Source organism: Zonotrichia albicollis, chromosome 1 (genome assembly GCF_047830755.1).
Source record: "Zonotrichia albicollis isolate bZonAlb1 chromosome 1, bZonAlb1.hap1, whole genome shotgun sequence".
Taxonomy (NCBI): Eukaryota; Metazoa; Chordata; class Aves; order Passeriformes; family Passerellidae; genus Zonotrichia; species Zonotrichia albicollis.
In genome coordinates this window covers 33,832,108-33,847,078 of record NC_133819.1, presented here as the reverse complement: position 1 = coordinate 33,847,078, position 14,971 = coordinate 33,832,108, and the positions used below count along the sequence as shown (strand labels likewise).

General features: G+C 40.3%; 1 protein-coding gene across 1 annotated transcript in view; it reads left to right on the top strand.

Annotated features, from left to right (window-relative positions):
• The first annotated feature begins 781 nt into the window (after nucleotides 1-781).
• Nucleotides 782-14,971, top strand: part of SKAP2 (src kinase associated phosphoprotein 2) — a 118,888-nt gene continuing 104,698 nt past the window's right edge. The window contains exons 1-3 of the mRNA XM_005480886.4: nucleotides 782-999; nucleotides 11,438-11,543; nucleotides 13,440-13,465. Of these exons, the coding sequence (XP_005480943.1) occupies nucleotides 951-999; nucleotides 11,438-11,543; nucleotides 13,440-13,465 (181 nt within the window). The 5' untranslated portion in view covers nucleotides 782-950. The remainder of the gene's footprint in view (nucleotides 1,000-11,437; nucleotides 11,544-13,439; nucleotides 13,466-14,971) is intronic.

Below are 14,971 nucleotides of genomic sequence, written 5' to 3'. Positions count from 1 at the left end.
AATACACACAACTAGGGATTTGTGGGAAAAACATACAAAAGCTGCCTCATAGGCAACACTCCAGCGAAGCTGGCCGTTCTAGCAGCCCAGCTGTGTTACTTAGCAACAGCATCTCTTTTTGTCGCTGCTCACACACCTGTGCCAACAGACACCGATAGGAACGGGCCTGTTCCCAGGGCTTCAATGATTTCCTCAAGTTCCACGGTTGGCTTTTGCTTGGTTTTGGGACATTGGCACAGGCACGAGGCTTGGCTGCAGGCTGTGGCTGTCTGCCATCCTAAACCCTGACACTGGCAATGACAGAAAGCCGAGAGGGACAACGTCAGCACCGCGCAACGAAAGACGGAAAGACGTCTGGAAGAAATTAAATCCCCAAAGCACCACCCTCCATATCCACCGACCCAGCCCTGCCCGCCCCTGTGGGAGGAGAGGGGGACGCCAGGCGCTGGCTTAGTGGGCGGGACAATCAATGGGTCAATCAGAGAGAGGCCTCGGGGCATTCTTATCCAATAGCCAACTTCTCCAGCCCTTCGGGGCGGAAGGAGCAGAGGGAGCCGGCCCTGGGCGCCACGTTTGGTTCTGGCGGGGGCGGGCCAGCGGTGCCCTCACGCACGATGGCCGCCGGCAGCCATAAACACGGGGGGAGGGCCGTGAAGCGCAAGCACTGCGCTGAGGGGCGGGGGGAGCCAACCAGCGGGAAGCCCCGCCCCCGCACCGTGAAGCTCCACCCCGTGCTGCGAAACCCCGCCTCCAGCGCACCGAAGCACCGCCTTCGTGGCGGGGAAGCCACGCCCCGATTCTGCTAGACTCCGCCCCCCAGGGCTCGCGGCCGTGCCGCCGCGGGAGGGGGGCGTGGCCTCCGCTTCCTCCCCGCGGGGCCGGGCCCGGGCCGGTGCGAGCCGTCGAGCCCCGCCCGCCGGGTGTCCCCCGCCGCCCCCGCCGCCCGCACCATGTCCGACGCTCCCCGCGTCCCCGGGGACGTCTGCAGCCTCTTGGCAGGTGAGGGCAGGAGGGAGGGCTTCTTTCCAGGGGGGCGGGCGGAGGGGGAGCCGAGGGGGGCGGGCCGGTGGGGGTGTGACGGGCCGGGGGAGCCGGGGCGTGCGGGGCAGCAGCCCCTGGAGCCGCGGCGGAGCGCGCCTCGGTGGGCACCGGGCGATCGCTTCCAGTGCGCGGGTTCGGGGGCTCTCTCCTTCCCATCCCCCCAGTTCCTCATCCCCGGCTACTTCCTCCGCCCGTGCCCGTCCGTGGGGAGCCGCAGCGCTCCGGCTCGCTTCCCCGCGGGGAGGAGGGAGCGGGCCGGGCCCCCGTAAGCCGGGAGCCGACACCGCTCCCCGGCCGGGTGGGTCGAGGCTGCGGGCGCCAGCCGGGGTGAGGCGTTCGGGGGCTGCCGCGGAGTGGCGTGCGGGGCGTGTGACCGCCGGGTGACCGCGCAGCCATCCGGAGGAAGTCTCTGCCCCGGGGTGTGCTGGCAGGGCAGGCTGCCCGCATCAGCCGAAACAAGTAATGAACTTCCCCGCCGAACAGCTGAGGAGCGGACGAAAGGGCTGCTGAATTGCTGGGGTGTTGTCACATCAGTCACACACCTCTGACCGTGGCTGTCCGTGCTCTCAGGATGCGTTGGAGCGTAGGGATGGGATGATTTCTTATCGTGAAGGATTACAATGTTAGTACGGACTTCCGAATGCGAGTGGCTATCTTTTATCTCAATGAACTCGTATTCAATTTTTTTTTGGTTGTTGTTGTTAATTAAAATAAATAGTATACTTAAAGGTTGGCTTTTCTGGTGTCTTTGTCAAAAAGTTTGGTGTCCTGAAGCCATTTTAATTTCAGTGGGACTCTTCTGAGAACTTCTGTTTCTGCCGCAGGAACTTGTGTAGCTCTGACTTTGCCATTCAAATTACCCATGCTTTTGAAATCTCCCTTCTGAGGCCAAGCACTCAATTACTTGACTGGGCACCTGCCAGAGTCTAGTGCAGCTCATCACCTTTACAGACTATTCTTTTTTTTTTTTAACACTTTGACTGAAAGAGTTAATGCTTGAAACATATTGCTCTCACCACATCTCATCTTCTGCCAACTGTCTGAAGTGTTTTATAACTGCAGTTTCTATGTTACTTGCATATCACACCATCTGTATTAAAAATTTGCATGGAAGGCCACTAGAAAAAAAAAAAAAGGAAAGCTTCTCATGATTTCATATGATGGAATAGATTCTTAATCCTTCAGAAAAAATAATTGCCCTTAGAGAGGATTTCTAAATCTTGGTATTTTCTGTGGCAATACTGAATTCTGGAACTCATGGTCAGATACAGGGCATATATGTTTGTTTTGGTGCTAATTTCCCTGAGTGAAGCTCATATTGAAACTCTTCAATGTTTTAAGTGCTTTAAAATTTTTTTTGAGGGGAAGGATGTGATGCAAATGGGATCATTTGAGATTATGATTTCTTTCTCAGTCATGGTACCTCATGTACACAGCCTGTCCTTCCTTCTTCCCGTCTTTATCCAGTCTGCCATGAAAAGAGAGATACAGAAGTTTTTGTATTTTGAAGTGAAACAAAGAACACCTATTTTTCCTCAAGATGTAATGTACTTTCAGAGTCACTATGAGCAGCAGCCTGAGTTATACACAGGTATCTAATGTTTGTAGAGTATGTACAGCTTTAGCTTTTCTCATTTCTTTTTGTGCTGTCTATAGAACTGAAGTTAAGAAGGCAATGGAATGATTTACCAATGGTCTTTAAATATTTGTTTTATTATTACTACGTCTAACTAATAGTTTGCAACTTTAAATTGTTACCCTCAAGGTTAACCTTGTAAGGTTATATGCTGTTAAAATTAAATAACCTGCTTATTTTTGAAAAATAAATAATGGCACGACTTTTTACAGTTTTTGTTAAACTCTCTTTTTTGAGGTTATCAGGCAAGTGCATGAAAGTTAGAAATTAGAGTAATCCAGTAAACTTTAATCCAGTAATCCAGTAAACTGTATGAGCAGTTCTTTCACTGATGTGTGTAGGATCTCACAGTCTTTTATGTAGTTTTCTTCTTTTTTTTTTGGCTCAAGCTATTCCTGTAGTGAGGATGTATAGTAATGGAGGAGGGAAGGAGGGTCTGTAATATCTTTACTATTCATCAAGAAACTGTTACACCATACAAAGACCACAGTTAGTAGATAGTTATTAATTTCTGCATGCTCTTCTTCGAGGGTGCTTCTTAATGTATTATTTTAATGGCTCACAGTTATTGATCCAGCACCTCTTTGAGATGAGGGAATATTGTTTTCCCATCGGTAAAATTAGTATAATAAACAAGATGTGATTGGGGTCGCAAAAAATAATCAATGGTGGAACAGAATTAGAATTCAAATTCACCTGCCTCCATGCTGTGCTGGTTTCTCCAGATAATAATGAGTTGAATGTCTATGTTAGTGGCCATTGCAAGTGCCAGGCACTTCTTCATATGCTAATGGGTAGCGACAAGCACTGAATTTTAGTCTGGTGTTCACGTAGCAGAGAGGCCCTCACAGGTGCAAAATCTCATAAGTACTGTGCTCTTCTGCTCTTCCTCCTCTTCTTGCCCTTTTTGCCTATGATTTCCAACTTCTGCAACAAGTGGAGGAACGATCATATGGATTTCCTTATCCCTGCTTACTCTTGATTGATGGTTGGAGTATGTCCACCCAGCATGCTGAACAAGTAGGGATCCTACTGGAAAACCTACTAAGTGCTCCTGTAGTTAAACATGGCGATAATGGGAATAAACACACCAGGGGATGAATTAAAGTTGCACAGGAAATTTTCCGACTTGTGAGTGCTTTACTTTGAACCTAAACAATATTATATCTTTAACACAAAAACAAATTCTGTCACACGTGCTGGCAGGGTCATTATAGTTGCATATCAGTGGCGCTGAAATGTTCCAGGCAGAAGCACAGCTTGAGCTCAGGGCTAACTGCATTAGTAGGAAACAGGAGGAAGCCGTTTCTGTAAAGTTGAAGGGGAAAGGTCAGTGTGGCAATAGACTTATTGCAGAGGATTATTGGGATTGCACAACCCCTCCTGTCTTCTCTGACTTGTTCAAGTGGTAGGGGGAAAACACTGGAGACAGAAACAGAGTCCTCTGGTCATGAGTTAAACTCCTGGTAGGAGGAGAGAGTAAGTTTGTTGCTCTCTTATCACCCTCTTTACACCTCAGAGGTGTATGGTAGTGTATGTAACTTCTTAAATCCCCACCTGCACTTACAGTCCTTGCACTTGCAGATGATGCTTGAGACAGTGGAATTCAGTGAAGGAAGCCATCTCTGCTTTGCCTTTTCTTCGTTTGAAAAGGCATCATCTGTTGTGTTTATGTGATATTTTGGTGGGTGTCTGGCAAAGAGGAATGTTTCTCTTTTTTGTCCCCTCAAATTGTAGCTGGTTGCATAGACTGTTGGAGGCCTTCTCACATCTATTTTTCCTTAGTAAGCTTTGGCTTGTTCATAGCTGAGGAGGAGTTTGAAGGTTCCTTCTTCCCCCAAGGGATTATTTCTTCTGTAATGTAAACCAGACTGATTTCTTCAGTCAACATGACTAGAAAAAAAATTCTTGGGATTTTTTCAGTAACAAAGATTTAGTTGGAGATAAGACTTCATTATTTTTTCACAGGTTTTCATGGTGTCATGATCATTAGATATGTGATCATTTATATTTTTTCACATATATTAGATATGTGTATCATTTATATTTTTTCCCCAGTTCATATCACGTGACTGTAGTTTGGGTGATATTTCTTTGTCTTTGGTTCAATTTTCCTTTCACACGTGGCAGTATTTCTTGTTTGAATCTTCTGTATTTGTATTTTGAAAGTTACAAATACTTTTACTGTGTAAATGGGATAAAATTTTCTCTAGTTTATATGGAACCTTATATCCCATCTTAATATAATTTTTCTTGTTCTGTTAAGCAAAACTCCAAACCGAAATAGAAACCAATGTTCTTGTCCTAAGGATCATTTCTACCCAGATATTATTCAGTTTGTTTAAATGCTTAGTTATATTGTCCAGAACACCTTTTTTCTGTGTGATTCCTCTTATTTTTTTTCTTCAAAGTCATACTGTATACCTACTTGTTTAGTTGCATCTTGAAAATTGCTTGCAGAAAAGGGCAAGGCAAGAAATCTACAAGACATTGGATCTAGTGCAGGAGTTGCTTACCTTTTATTTTTGGACTGTGCTGTTTATATTTACCCCAATCCCCAAAAAACAAACTGTCCATTTTAATTTTCTATGTCAGCTGTTTCTGGACTTTCTCCTTACATGCCTGTCATAGAAGAAGCCTTCTGGGTACAGTGTGGCTCTTCTTTATTGATTGATTCAAATTTAAAAGCACACTGTTGTTTAAAACTTTACTCTTTTTAAAAAGTATCATTTCCATGTTTCCAAGGCTTTAACAAATTCCAGTTCTTGCTGAAGAATCCATCTGTACAAGATAAACCAGGGGGATTATTGTAGACATCTTTTAAGTAGACATATATTTACAGCTTTGGTAGTATGTATGTGTTTCTATAGTAATGGAGTAAGATTAGAAACAGTGAGGTGAAAAAAATGCACAGAGGGACTCCTGGTAAGAAATAACCTCCAGTGATTTGAAACATAGTTCAATTGTCTCTGCCATAAATTTGGGAATAAGTGTCATATATGGGTGATAAAAATGGCATAGGCTATTTTTTATATACTCATTATTCACTTAGTTTGTCTTTTTCAATTAACATGGAGTCTATCTTTCTCATCTGACTGGGTTTACGTTTCTTTCATAATCATATGTCAACAAACCACAATAGACACAGCATAATGTGGCATACAGTGTAAATCTTTAGGTTAATCCTTAACATTTTTTATTATAGTTCATTTGGAATCACTTTGTAACTTGATCATGATTTGTACTGGTGTGGTTTTTTTTCATTATATGCTTAATATGTTACAGCTCCATCTTTTCTCACCTCTTTAATATAGAGAGAGGATGCTCAACTACTCATCCAATGAGACTAGAGATAGATATATAACTATATATATGTATAGTGCTTGTTTAAAATTTTTCTTTTTTAATCTTTTAAAATACATGCTTTATCAATTTACTTCATTTGAGGAGTCTTAGCAATTTTTGTATACTTTTGCTTTTAAAATCACTAACAAAACTGTTGACCATCAACATGTTTCATTATACTTACTTTGTATGTGTCAACACAGCAATATAACCTTGCTTCTGGGAATTTAAGGTAGAGCAGTTTTTAAAGGCAATCCTTTCTGGGACTTTGCACTAAAAGCAATGCTAACCTTATTGTTAGGCTGGATAAATGTGGTATTTTTAGACATCTTGAAATTCAGTCACTTTTATTTTACATCATGTGTTCTGTTTCTGATTAAGTGTATATATATTTAAAAGGCAATTTAGCAAACTCTGGAGAGGGAATTTAAAACATAGTTGCGAAGTTGGGGGAGAGCAAAAGCCAAGTCTCCAATATTTCTTTATTTAAAAGAACAGGCAGTGACAGCTATTGCTTCGCAGTTTGTCTTCAGGCTTTTTCCCTATTAATGAATCGCATGACAACTTTGAAATCAAATTAATTAATTGCTTTCTGATGCCAGCTTGTGTAAAGCTGAAAGATACATGGCAGTCTGTTTAATATTGGTCACCTTTGGACAGTATGTGTGTAATAAATGTGCCTAGCTTGCAGCTATGTCCCAAAATTCTCTGGCCTGCTGTCCCAAATTCCCTGGCTGGCAGCCGGCTGCTGGCTCTCTGGGTCCTTGAGGCAGAGGAGAGATGAGGCTCGTGGCTGCAGGAATTGCTCTGCTGAGCTGCTGGTGCCTCCACATGGCAGTGGCAGTTACAGCTGCCAGGTTATCCCCTGGAGTGTCCCTGGCCACAGGATGGGTGTGTGTCCACCCTCCAAACCAGCCTGCTTTCTCCTTGGGCCGTGGGCCCTGCCATGTGCGTGGACATGCTCCTGTCTCACTGCCACTTTCTGATTCCTGTCATTGGAATGGTGTCAACTCATCAGTTGATGTGTCCATGGTGGAGTGATTAACTTCTTGATAATGTGGTTGGATAACATCTTGGTTATCTGCTGGAGGAGGGGATGAAGAATCACCCAGCACATGGTCTTTGGGTGCCTCTGTGGGAATCTGCTTGGCCCACCCTGACTAGAAATTGAAGTAGTTCTGTCCTAAGTATCTTTGTTTATTAAGTGTGACTTATATTTACAATATTAAATCCTGTAAACAACAAATGTGCTATGATTTGTTATGCTTAGCACTCTTTAACACAGCACTTGCTTTGGGCTAGAAATTTACAATGTTCTTGAAAAATTCCATCTGTGTGGTTCCAGCCTTCATTAAAGGAAATAGCTCCAAAATCTTTAAAACTATTAAAATCTTGCAGTGTTGTCTGTTTATAATCATTGAAGTAAAGAGAACCATAAACTGTTTTAACAATGAAATGCAAAATAAATCTTAGCTTTTCTCCTTGTAAAAGGACTGTAGATGAAAATGAAATGACAATGGCTTTTAGCTTTCGACTGTTCTGTGAACTGGCACTCAAGTTTTGAACTGTATGAGCTGGGCGAAGTGGACAGAGCTAGACTGAGGTGTGACTTTCCTTTTCGGTCAGTTTGTAACCTGTATTGGCAGAGCAATTTGTGAGTGATTTGTATCAATTGTATCTTTTGGTTTGGTAGCTTTTGTTCATTTCCTGCAGGCAAATAATTCCTCTGGGGTATGGTGCAGGCAAATTTAACATCACAAGCTTTAAGAAACAGAGCAACAAGTATGGGCATTTAAGCTATCAAGCAGTCTAACACACAAGCTTAAGAAAAGAGGTGTTAAGTAGGTTTCCAGTGTGTATTTTTCTTTGCTTTGTTTTTGTTTATTCATTTTAAATAATATTGTTTTTAAATTTATTTTTTTATTTTCATATTTTCATTGGGAACAGGTAAATGTCTGCAATGTGTGATACTAAATAGCTGGTCAATTCATTAGGAAAAATTTATGGGAATATGTCACTTGTTTTGTTTTTTTTTGCTCTGGGTTAACTGATTAGTTAAAGTGCTATTAGACCAAAAATCTGTTCAAAGAGGTTTTCTTTCTGGAACTTATCTTTTATTCCTTTTAAAATTTATTGATGGATCAGCTGCTGCTGAAGCATGAATGAGGTCTGCACTGAAGTGCTTGTGAGGAGTAGTTTTGTTTTCTGTGTAGCATTAAAGTAGTACAGGAGAGACCAAGCTGTGGATCATCCTGGAGAGGGGAGAGGAAGTATGTGACTAGAAGAGCGGTGAGAAATGAGTACATTTTGCTACTTCTCTTTGAAGTTTACTGTGTTAAACTAGGATCTGCCGTACTGAAGTCCCTAGTTCTGTTCGAATTCCTACATAAATCACTTTGTGGAAGGTCAGAGAAACTACAGGAACATTTCCTTATGTTAAGGCAGTCCATATTCCTCCATAGTGTGGAAGTACAGGAAGTGAAGAGATGACCATAACTTAGATGACTTGCTGGCTTCTTGTCCAGAGAAGCTTAGGATCTTACTCATCTTCTGCATCTGGTACATCCTGGATGGATTTACAACAGTAAATTAAAACAAGATATATAACATACTGTATAACTCTGAGTAGATAAGAAATATATATGATACAGTAAAATGTAATTTTCAGGTAAACTGCTTCTTTAGCATCGTATGTATGTCATATCTGTCTTTGTATTTTGGGGTTGTGATGAATCAAGCCATATGGTATCTCTGGACATATGGAAGTAATAGTGTTCCATGATGAAAACAGTGCACCCTGACTGTGAGTACACCTCAGCTTGGAGAACTTGTTTCACATGCTCATGTGAGAGGGAAGCCATCCCAGGGATGTCTTCTGCAACTGCTGCTGTTTAGAAATGACAAACTTGTATATGCTTGCTCTGTTTCTGCCTCTCTCCTCCAACTCTACCTATACTGAAAGTAAATGGAGCATCTGCTTCTGCCCTGTCCTCCCATGCTTGAAAATTCTCTATTATTTCTGCTTTTCAAGTCCAAAGTTTTCTGGAAAACTACAAAATCTGTCAGCAATATAGTGAGTCCTGAAACTGTTGTATCCACAGTATATTTTAAGCCAGAAGTAGTCATCCTTTTTTATAATCAACTTGGTTTCTCTTCCCCACATACGCCTTAATTGTGTTATTTCAATGTTTGTATTTGAATAAAGCTTTGACAGTCAGAATGTGAGATGGCAGAATTCTCACCTGGGTTGAACCTTTCCAAGAAGTAAAGAAGCCCACTGAGTTTAAATGAAGACTTCTGAATCCAAGTTTTGTGATTGGTGTCCAAAGGTTACCATGCAAGTATTGCTCCTGATTTATAAACATGACTAATTCCTCTGAAATATTTGTATGTTGGTGCCTAGGTAGCACTTGGAAGCTTTTATCTAATTTTTAAAATAAATAGATAAAAGTATGGAAAAATAAATATTTTATCAGGCCATCCCTCTTCAAGTGAAAGCCAGTTTTATACTGGAAAACCCTGTTAGGCTTCATTGAGAGAAAAACTGTTGATTTGTTTTTAACTATTTTGATTTTTTCTCTGAATAGTAAAAGTATAAGTTTTTTGACCTTAGTTTTGTAGTTTGTCAATGTCATTGGTTTCTGTGGGCTCTCCTCTGCCAGCTTGATTGGCAATCCCAATCCTTGTAATTTGTGAAGATGTGTACTTTTTTATGGGTTTGGAAAAAATCCCTGTTGGCATTCTTGGTCTGCAGCATAGAGGCTGTTGGGGGTATGTCTGGAGGATGCATTAATACATGTTAAGTGCCTTTCCTTCTGTCCTTTTGAAGAAGGAATGCCACAGAACTGAGTGAAGGTCTCCCCCATTCAGGATTGCTTTGGAAAATGTAATGGGAAGATTCTCTGTCTTATGGAGAGAGGAGGATCAATGCTATTCTTCAGAACTCTAAAATATTGTAAAACATGAATACTTTTGCTGCACTTGGTGAGGACAGTAATCTAAAAATTTAAATAATAATCTAGTGAATTATTTGTAAAGAAGAACATTTTTGTAATAGCTGTGCTAGTGTTCTTGAAGGGTAACTTCTGACTTGTTTTCTTTCATCCTGTAATACAAAGGGTGGTATGTTTCTGTTTTATAAAGAAAAAAGCAGGCAATTAAATTTTTCGTTTAGGAAATCTGTGGTAAATATTCCTGTAAACTTTTGCATGTAGACAGTTGTGTACTAAGTTGGCTGTTATTTATGTTTCTGAATTAAAAGGGAATGTCTCATCTGATTGGAAAAGTTGTAGGATTAAAATAGTACTATCTATATGCATTTGCATCTATCCAGAGAGAGCCAAGGTGTATATATATATATATATATATATATATATATATATATATATATATATGTGTCTCTGTGTGTGTCTGTGGGGGTGGGCAGGCACTGTGAGAAGGTGTTTTGTTACCCACAAATGCTTTCTCTTATCCAATGAGCACTTGTTACCCATACAGATGAGACATTTATGTTAACAAGCAGGATTTCTTGGTGTTTTCTCCTTTTCTGGTTTTGGGATAATTGTATGTTGAGTGGTATCTATAAGAGACTTCTAATGTTGTTTTTCGCCATTGTTTAGTCAATAAGGAAAACATACTACTGTCTTACACTCCCACAAATTCTATACACACTGCATTCTTTTTATCCTATTGAATGGATATTTACTATATTAAAAGAACAGTGGTAGCTTTTATGGAATGCTTTGTTTCTACATGACTGTATAAAAGTATCATCTGAGTAAGAATTAAAACTTAGAGTGCAGGCTAGAGCCTTTGTTTGTGATTCTACAAGTGGAGCAGTGTGCTTAATTTAAAGTACACTGTTGAGCTGGACTCCTTTGATATGGTTAATTTGCTTACTTAATAGTTTTCAGGATTGCTTTGGATATGAATCTTTAGTCAATCAGTGATTTCAGAGGCATTGTGGGAACACTTGAAAATACTGTAACCAGTAAGTGAGCGATATTACTATCTGGGTAAGTGTACTGCTGAAATAATAAATTACACAACCATCTTTGCAACTTGAACTTCTGAAATAACATGGCAGTAATATATGCATAAAGGCTATTTCCATGTTTTAGCTTTGTCTTTTACTTTAGGTGATGGAAAGTAATTGTTATAGGACTGCAATTTATTAGGACTTACGTAGCATAATTAAGTGAGCAAGAATCAAATGTCACCATAGGATTTGCTGTGCTAAGCATAAGTAGATAGAGAACAAATGTATCCCATTTAGAATCTAAAATGTCTGTTAACTATGCTGTGAGTAGGGCTGAAAATAATTTTCTTATTTTTTTCACAGTAGTATCAGGACAAGCTCATTACAGCAGTATTTTTTTCTTTTTTTGAGGTGTATTTATTTTCTTCTTTATTTAGATGTTGAAACATTTGTTTCCCAAACACTAAAAGGAGAAAATCTATCCAAGAAAGCAAAAGAAAGGCGGGAAGCTCTTCTTAAGAAGATAAAGGATATTAAGACAAGGTAAGTGAACTTCATGGCTTTAATATGTTAGAAAGTCACTTACTGATATCTTAAAGTTTTATGCAATCTTTTATTAAACATTAACCACATTAACGATTAAAAAATCTGTCTAGGTGCTAATTTTTTCAAAAAATCTATATGGGTTCAAGTCTTGTCTTCTCAAAGCTGCTACAATTTAGTAAGAAATGGACTCAGAATAATTTGTCCCATTTGAATTGTTTAATATTCTGAAACCCCATTGCAAGTTGGGCAGAGCTTGCCTTCACCTCTGCTTTTGTAAGATTCACTAAAACATGAGAAATAAAATGTATTGAGGATATGAATGAGCTTCCTATCACCATGCTCAGCTGGTGTAAGACAGCTGTGTGTTATCTCCTAAGCATTCCATTGATGGCATGCTTCTGCCCCTGTGGCAACTTGATTATAATTTCAAGGACAGCACAATTATCTGGTGAGGGCGCTAACTGGAGGGAGACATGAGATGTGTCCCAAAATCTTGTATTTGAAGTTTTGTGTTTTTTTCATTCAGGCTATAAATGCTTAGGGAACTAGCTCTCCCTCATATTCTCTTTTAAGAAAGTAGTATTTTATCTATTTATTTTTTGTTTCCTGGGTTTTCCATTCTGGGTTATTGAGTTAACTGTGACTGTACAGATGACTTGCAGATACAGTGTTACTGACTTTTTTCTTGACTGACTGATGCTTTTTTGGATGAGGAAATGTCAAAGAGAGGGAACCTGCATTTATGGGCATATTGACACTGAATCTGTTACTATTCATTTATGTGACCTCATGGTTTCTCATCTTATTTTAATTTCTAATGCCTTCCTCATTTCCTGTAATATTATTCACTGTTAACAATGTTTTGCTTTTCATGCAGGCTACAAAATACATGCACATTGTAATCTTCTTTGATTTTAACATCCCACATGTTGGTCTGTGTTACTGCCACTTGCTACACTGGATTTCTTAGATCTGGCCTTTTATCTCTGTTTGCATTTCTCAGTTTCTTATCTCTAGACCATTCCTTTCTCTTCTGCTCTTTCTTGCCAACATCTCCTTATTGACTAAACTGATATCTTTACTACTGCTTATTGTTCATAAAGATGATCTTGGCAGCTGCATTTTATTTGCCAGTTAGTTCTTAACCCATGAATGCTTCTTGAATGCCATTCTACATAACTCTGTCCTGATAATTTGTCTGTACATCAAACTGTATTATGTGATTATTTTAGTTTCTGAAATACTAAGATTTAGCTCTGAAGAAACAGTGTATAAAAGGATGTTTTCTCTCTGGGATGAGAATTTTTTTGTTTTGTAGGCATTATATAAATTGAGATCTCCTTATTTGAAAAGGAAATCCTATTTAGGCATGCTTTAACTTTTATCTTTCTGGTTAGTTATTAATACGTTTTCATTTGGATTTCTGTAAATTTACTGTAGTTATGCTCACTATTTTTGATTTTTAATTTAATTTCCTATTGAACTACTGGCTTATTTCAAAATAAATATTATATTTATTTATATATTATCGGTAATTTTAGTATACTGTAAAAGGTATACTAAAATTATAGATGCTTTTGTGTGTTTTTATACCTTAAGATATCTGAGCAGATGTATGTTACTAGAAAAGGCTGCTCAGTCTAGATTTGGTTTTGTTCAAGTCTTCGTTGAAGTGATTGGGGATTCTGTCAGCTGCAAAGGCAAAAGGAAAACTGAATAAATACTTAAAGCCAAAGATAAAGACTTCAGCATTTTCAAGGAAAACTTGCAGTGCTGAGTCTCGACCACAAAACTTGTTGAAAACTGATTGCTCTTCTGTGCCACGTCCTCGTGCCGTGGGTTTGCGAGTGTGCGTTACTTTATGATGTTTCTTCTTCTGGTTTTTTCCTGCAGCTATCCTCAAGAATTCCCGGAGAAAGGTGAGTCTCGTGGGTTTGCGAGTGTGCGTTGCTTTAGGATGTTTCTTCTTCTGTTTCTTCTTCTGTTTTTCCCTGCAGCTATCCTCAGGAATTCCCGGAGAAAGGTGAGTCCCGTGCCCCTTTCCCCGCCGCTCCCGCCGCGCTGCGTTCCCGCGGCCGCGCGAGGCCGAGGGCCCTGGCGCCCCCTGCCGCGGCCGGCGGGAACAGCGGCCCGAGCGTCGGGGCCCGAGCAGCGAGCGCAGCCCCGGCAGCGAGCGCAGCGCCCGGCCCTACAGCCCTCGCTGATGGCAACGCTCGGCTGGAAATGGAGCTCGGGATTTGATCTATAATGCGGCTCGTTATGGAGCTTATTTGTTATAAATTTAGTATAAATGGAGCTTTGTTAGCAAGAGTGCAGCCTTACGAAAGACCATGTGATGTGCGGTTTTTTTTTTTCCCCCAGAGGAAGTGAATGCAAAGTAGCCTGCTTAGGAGATGGAATTTTAGCAGAGGTTACTTATTTCAGCCTTTTTTCTTAACGTTGCAAAAGTCTTCAATTCCATAGTGATGTTTCTTTAACCTTTTAATAGGATCATCTCGTGGCAATATGATATTGGCTTTCGATCCACACTGGATGAATGTTTTCATAGTGCAGCGGGAGTTCAGACCTTTAGCTGGAGAGGAGATGATTTAGTGTGCGAGTAATGAAAACTGAAGTGTGGGTTATCTATTGTCTTCTAGTGGAGTTTAAACAAAGCTGCAGAGTTCAGTTTAGAGAAGACTGAGGGGTTTGTTGCTACAGTGTTCTGTTCTGTAACTAAACCTGGAAGGGCTCTTATTTCCATGATGCTAATTCTTGAGGTCATGACCTATAGCCTGTGGATGCTGGTATGAGGGTCACAGTGCGAGGTCAAAAAAGCCTATGCAGAGCTTCACTTTTTACAGTGGTTGAAGAAGTGTCTGTTTCTGGACAAGGAGGTTCAGATGTGTGGGCTGCAGTGTGCCTCCTGAGAAAGTGAAAATATGTAAGTCATATTAGGCAAATAATGTTGTAACAAGGCACAACAAGTTCATACATTTTTTATGCCTGTTTAAATCAAGTTATGCAGCCATAACAGTTCAATTGAAAGGGACGGTGCAACTTGAAACTTCCCAAAGAGTCAAGATTGCCAAGATTCTGTAAACAGCAACTATGTGATTGTTTAAAAATTGTATTACAGTAATTTGCTATTTTTTTAATATTACAGCTCAGCTCTGCTATAGAAGATAAAATGTAGTTTTCATCTTCACTGTCCAACAGAACTGAGTGAGGGAAAGTAAAATGTTATTTTATTAAGAAAATTACTAACATAAAATTAGGTGGGGTGGTTGTTTCATTGCGGACCTATCTTACTTTGAGAGAGCATGTTTTTGAACATTTAATAACTTCCCGAGGCTCTGACTGTGTAATAAGTATGGGAGTTGCCTACAAAAATCAGAGTTTGCATTTACTGCTTTGTGTAATTTGAAGGTCAAGAAAATTCTAAT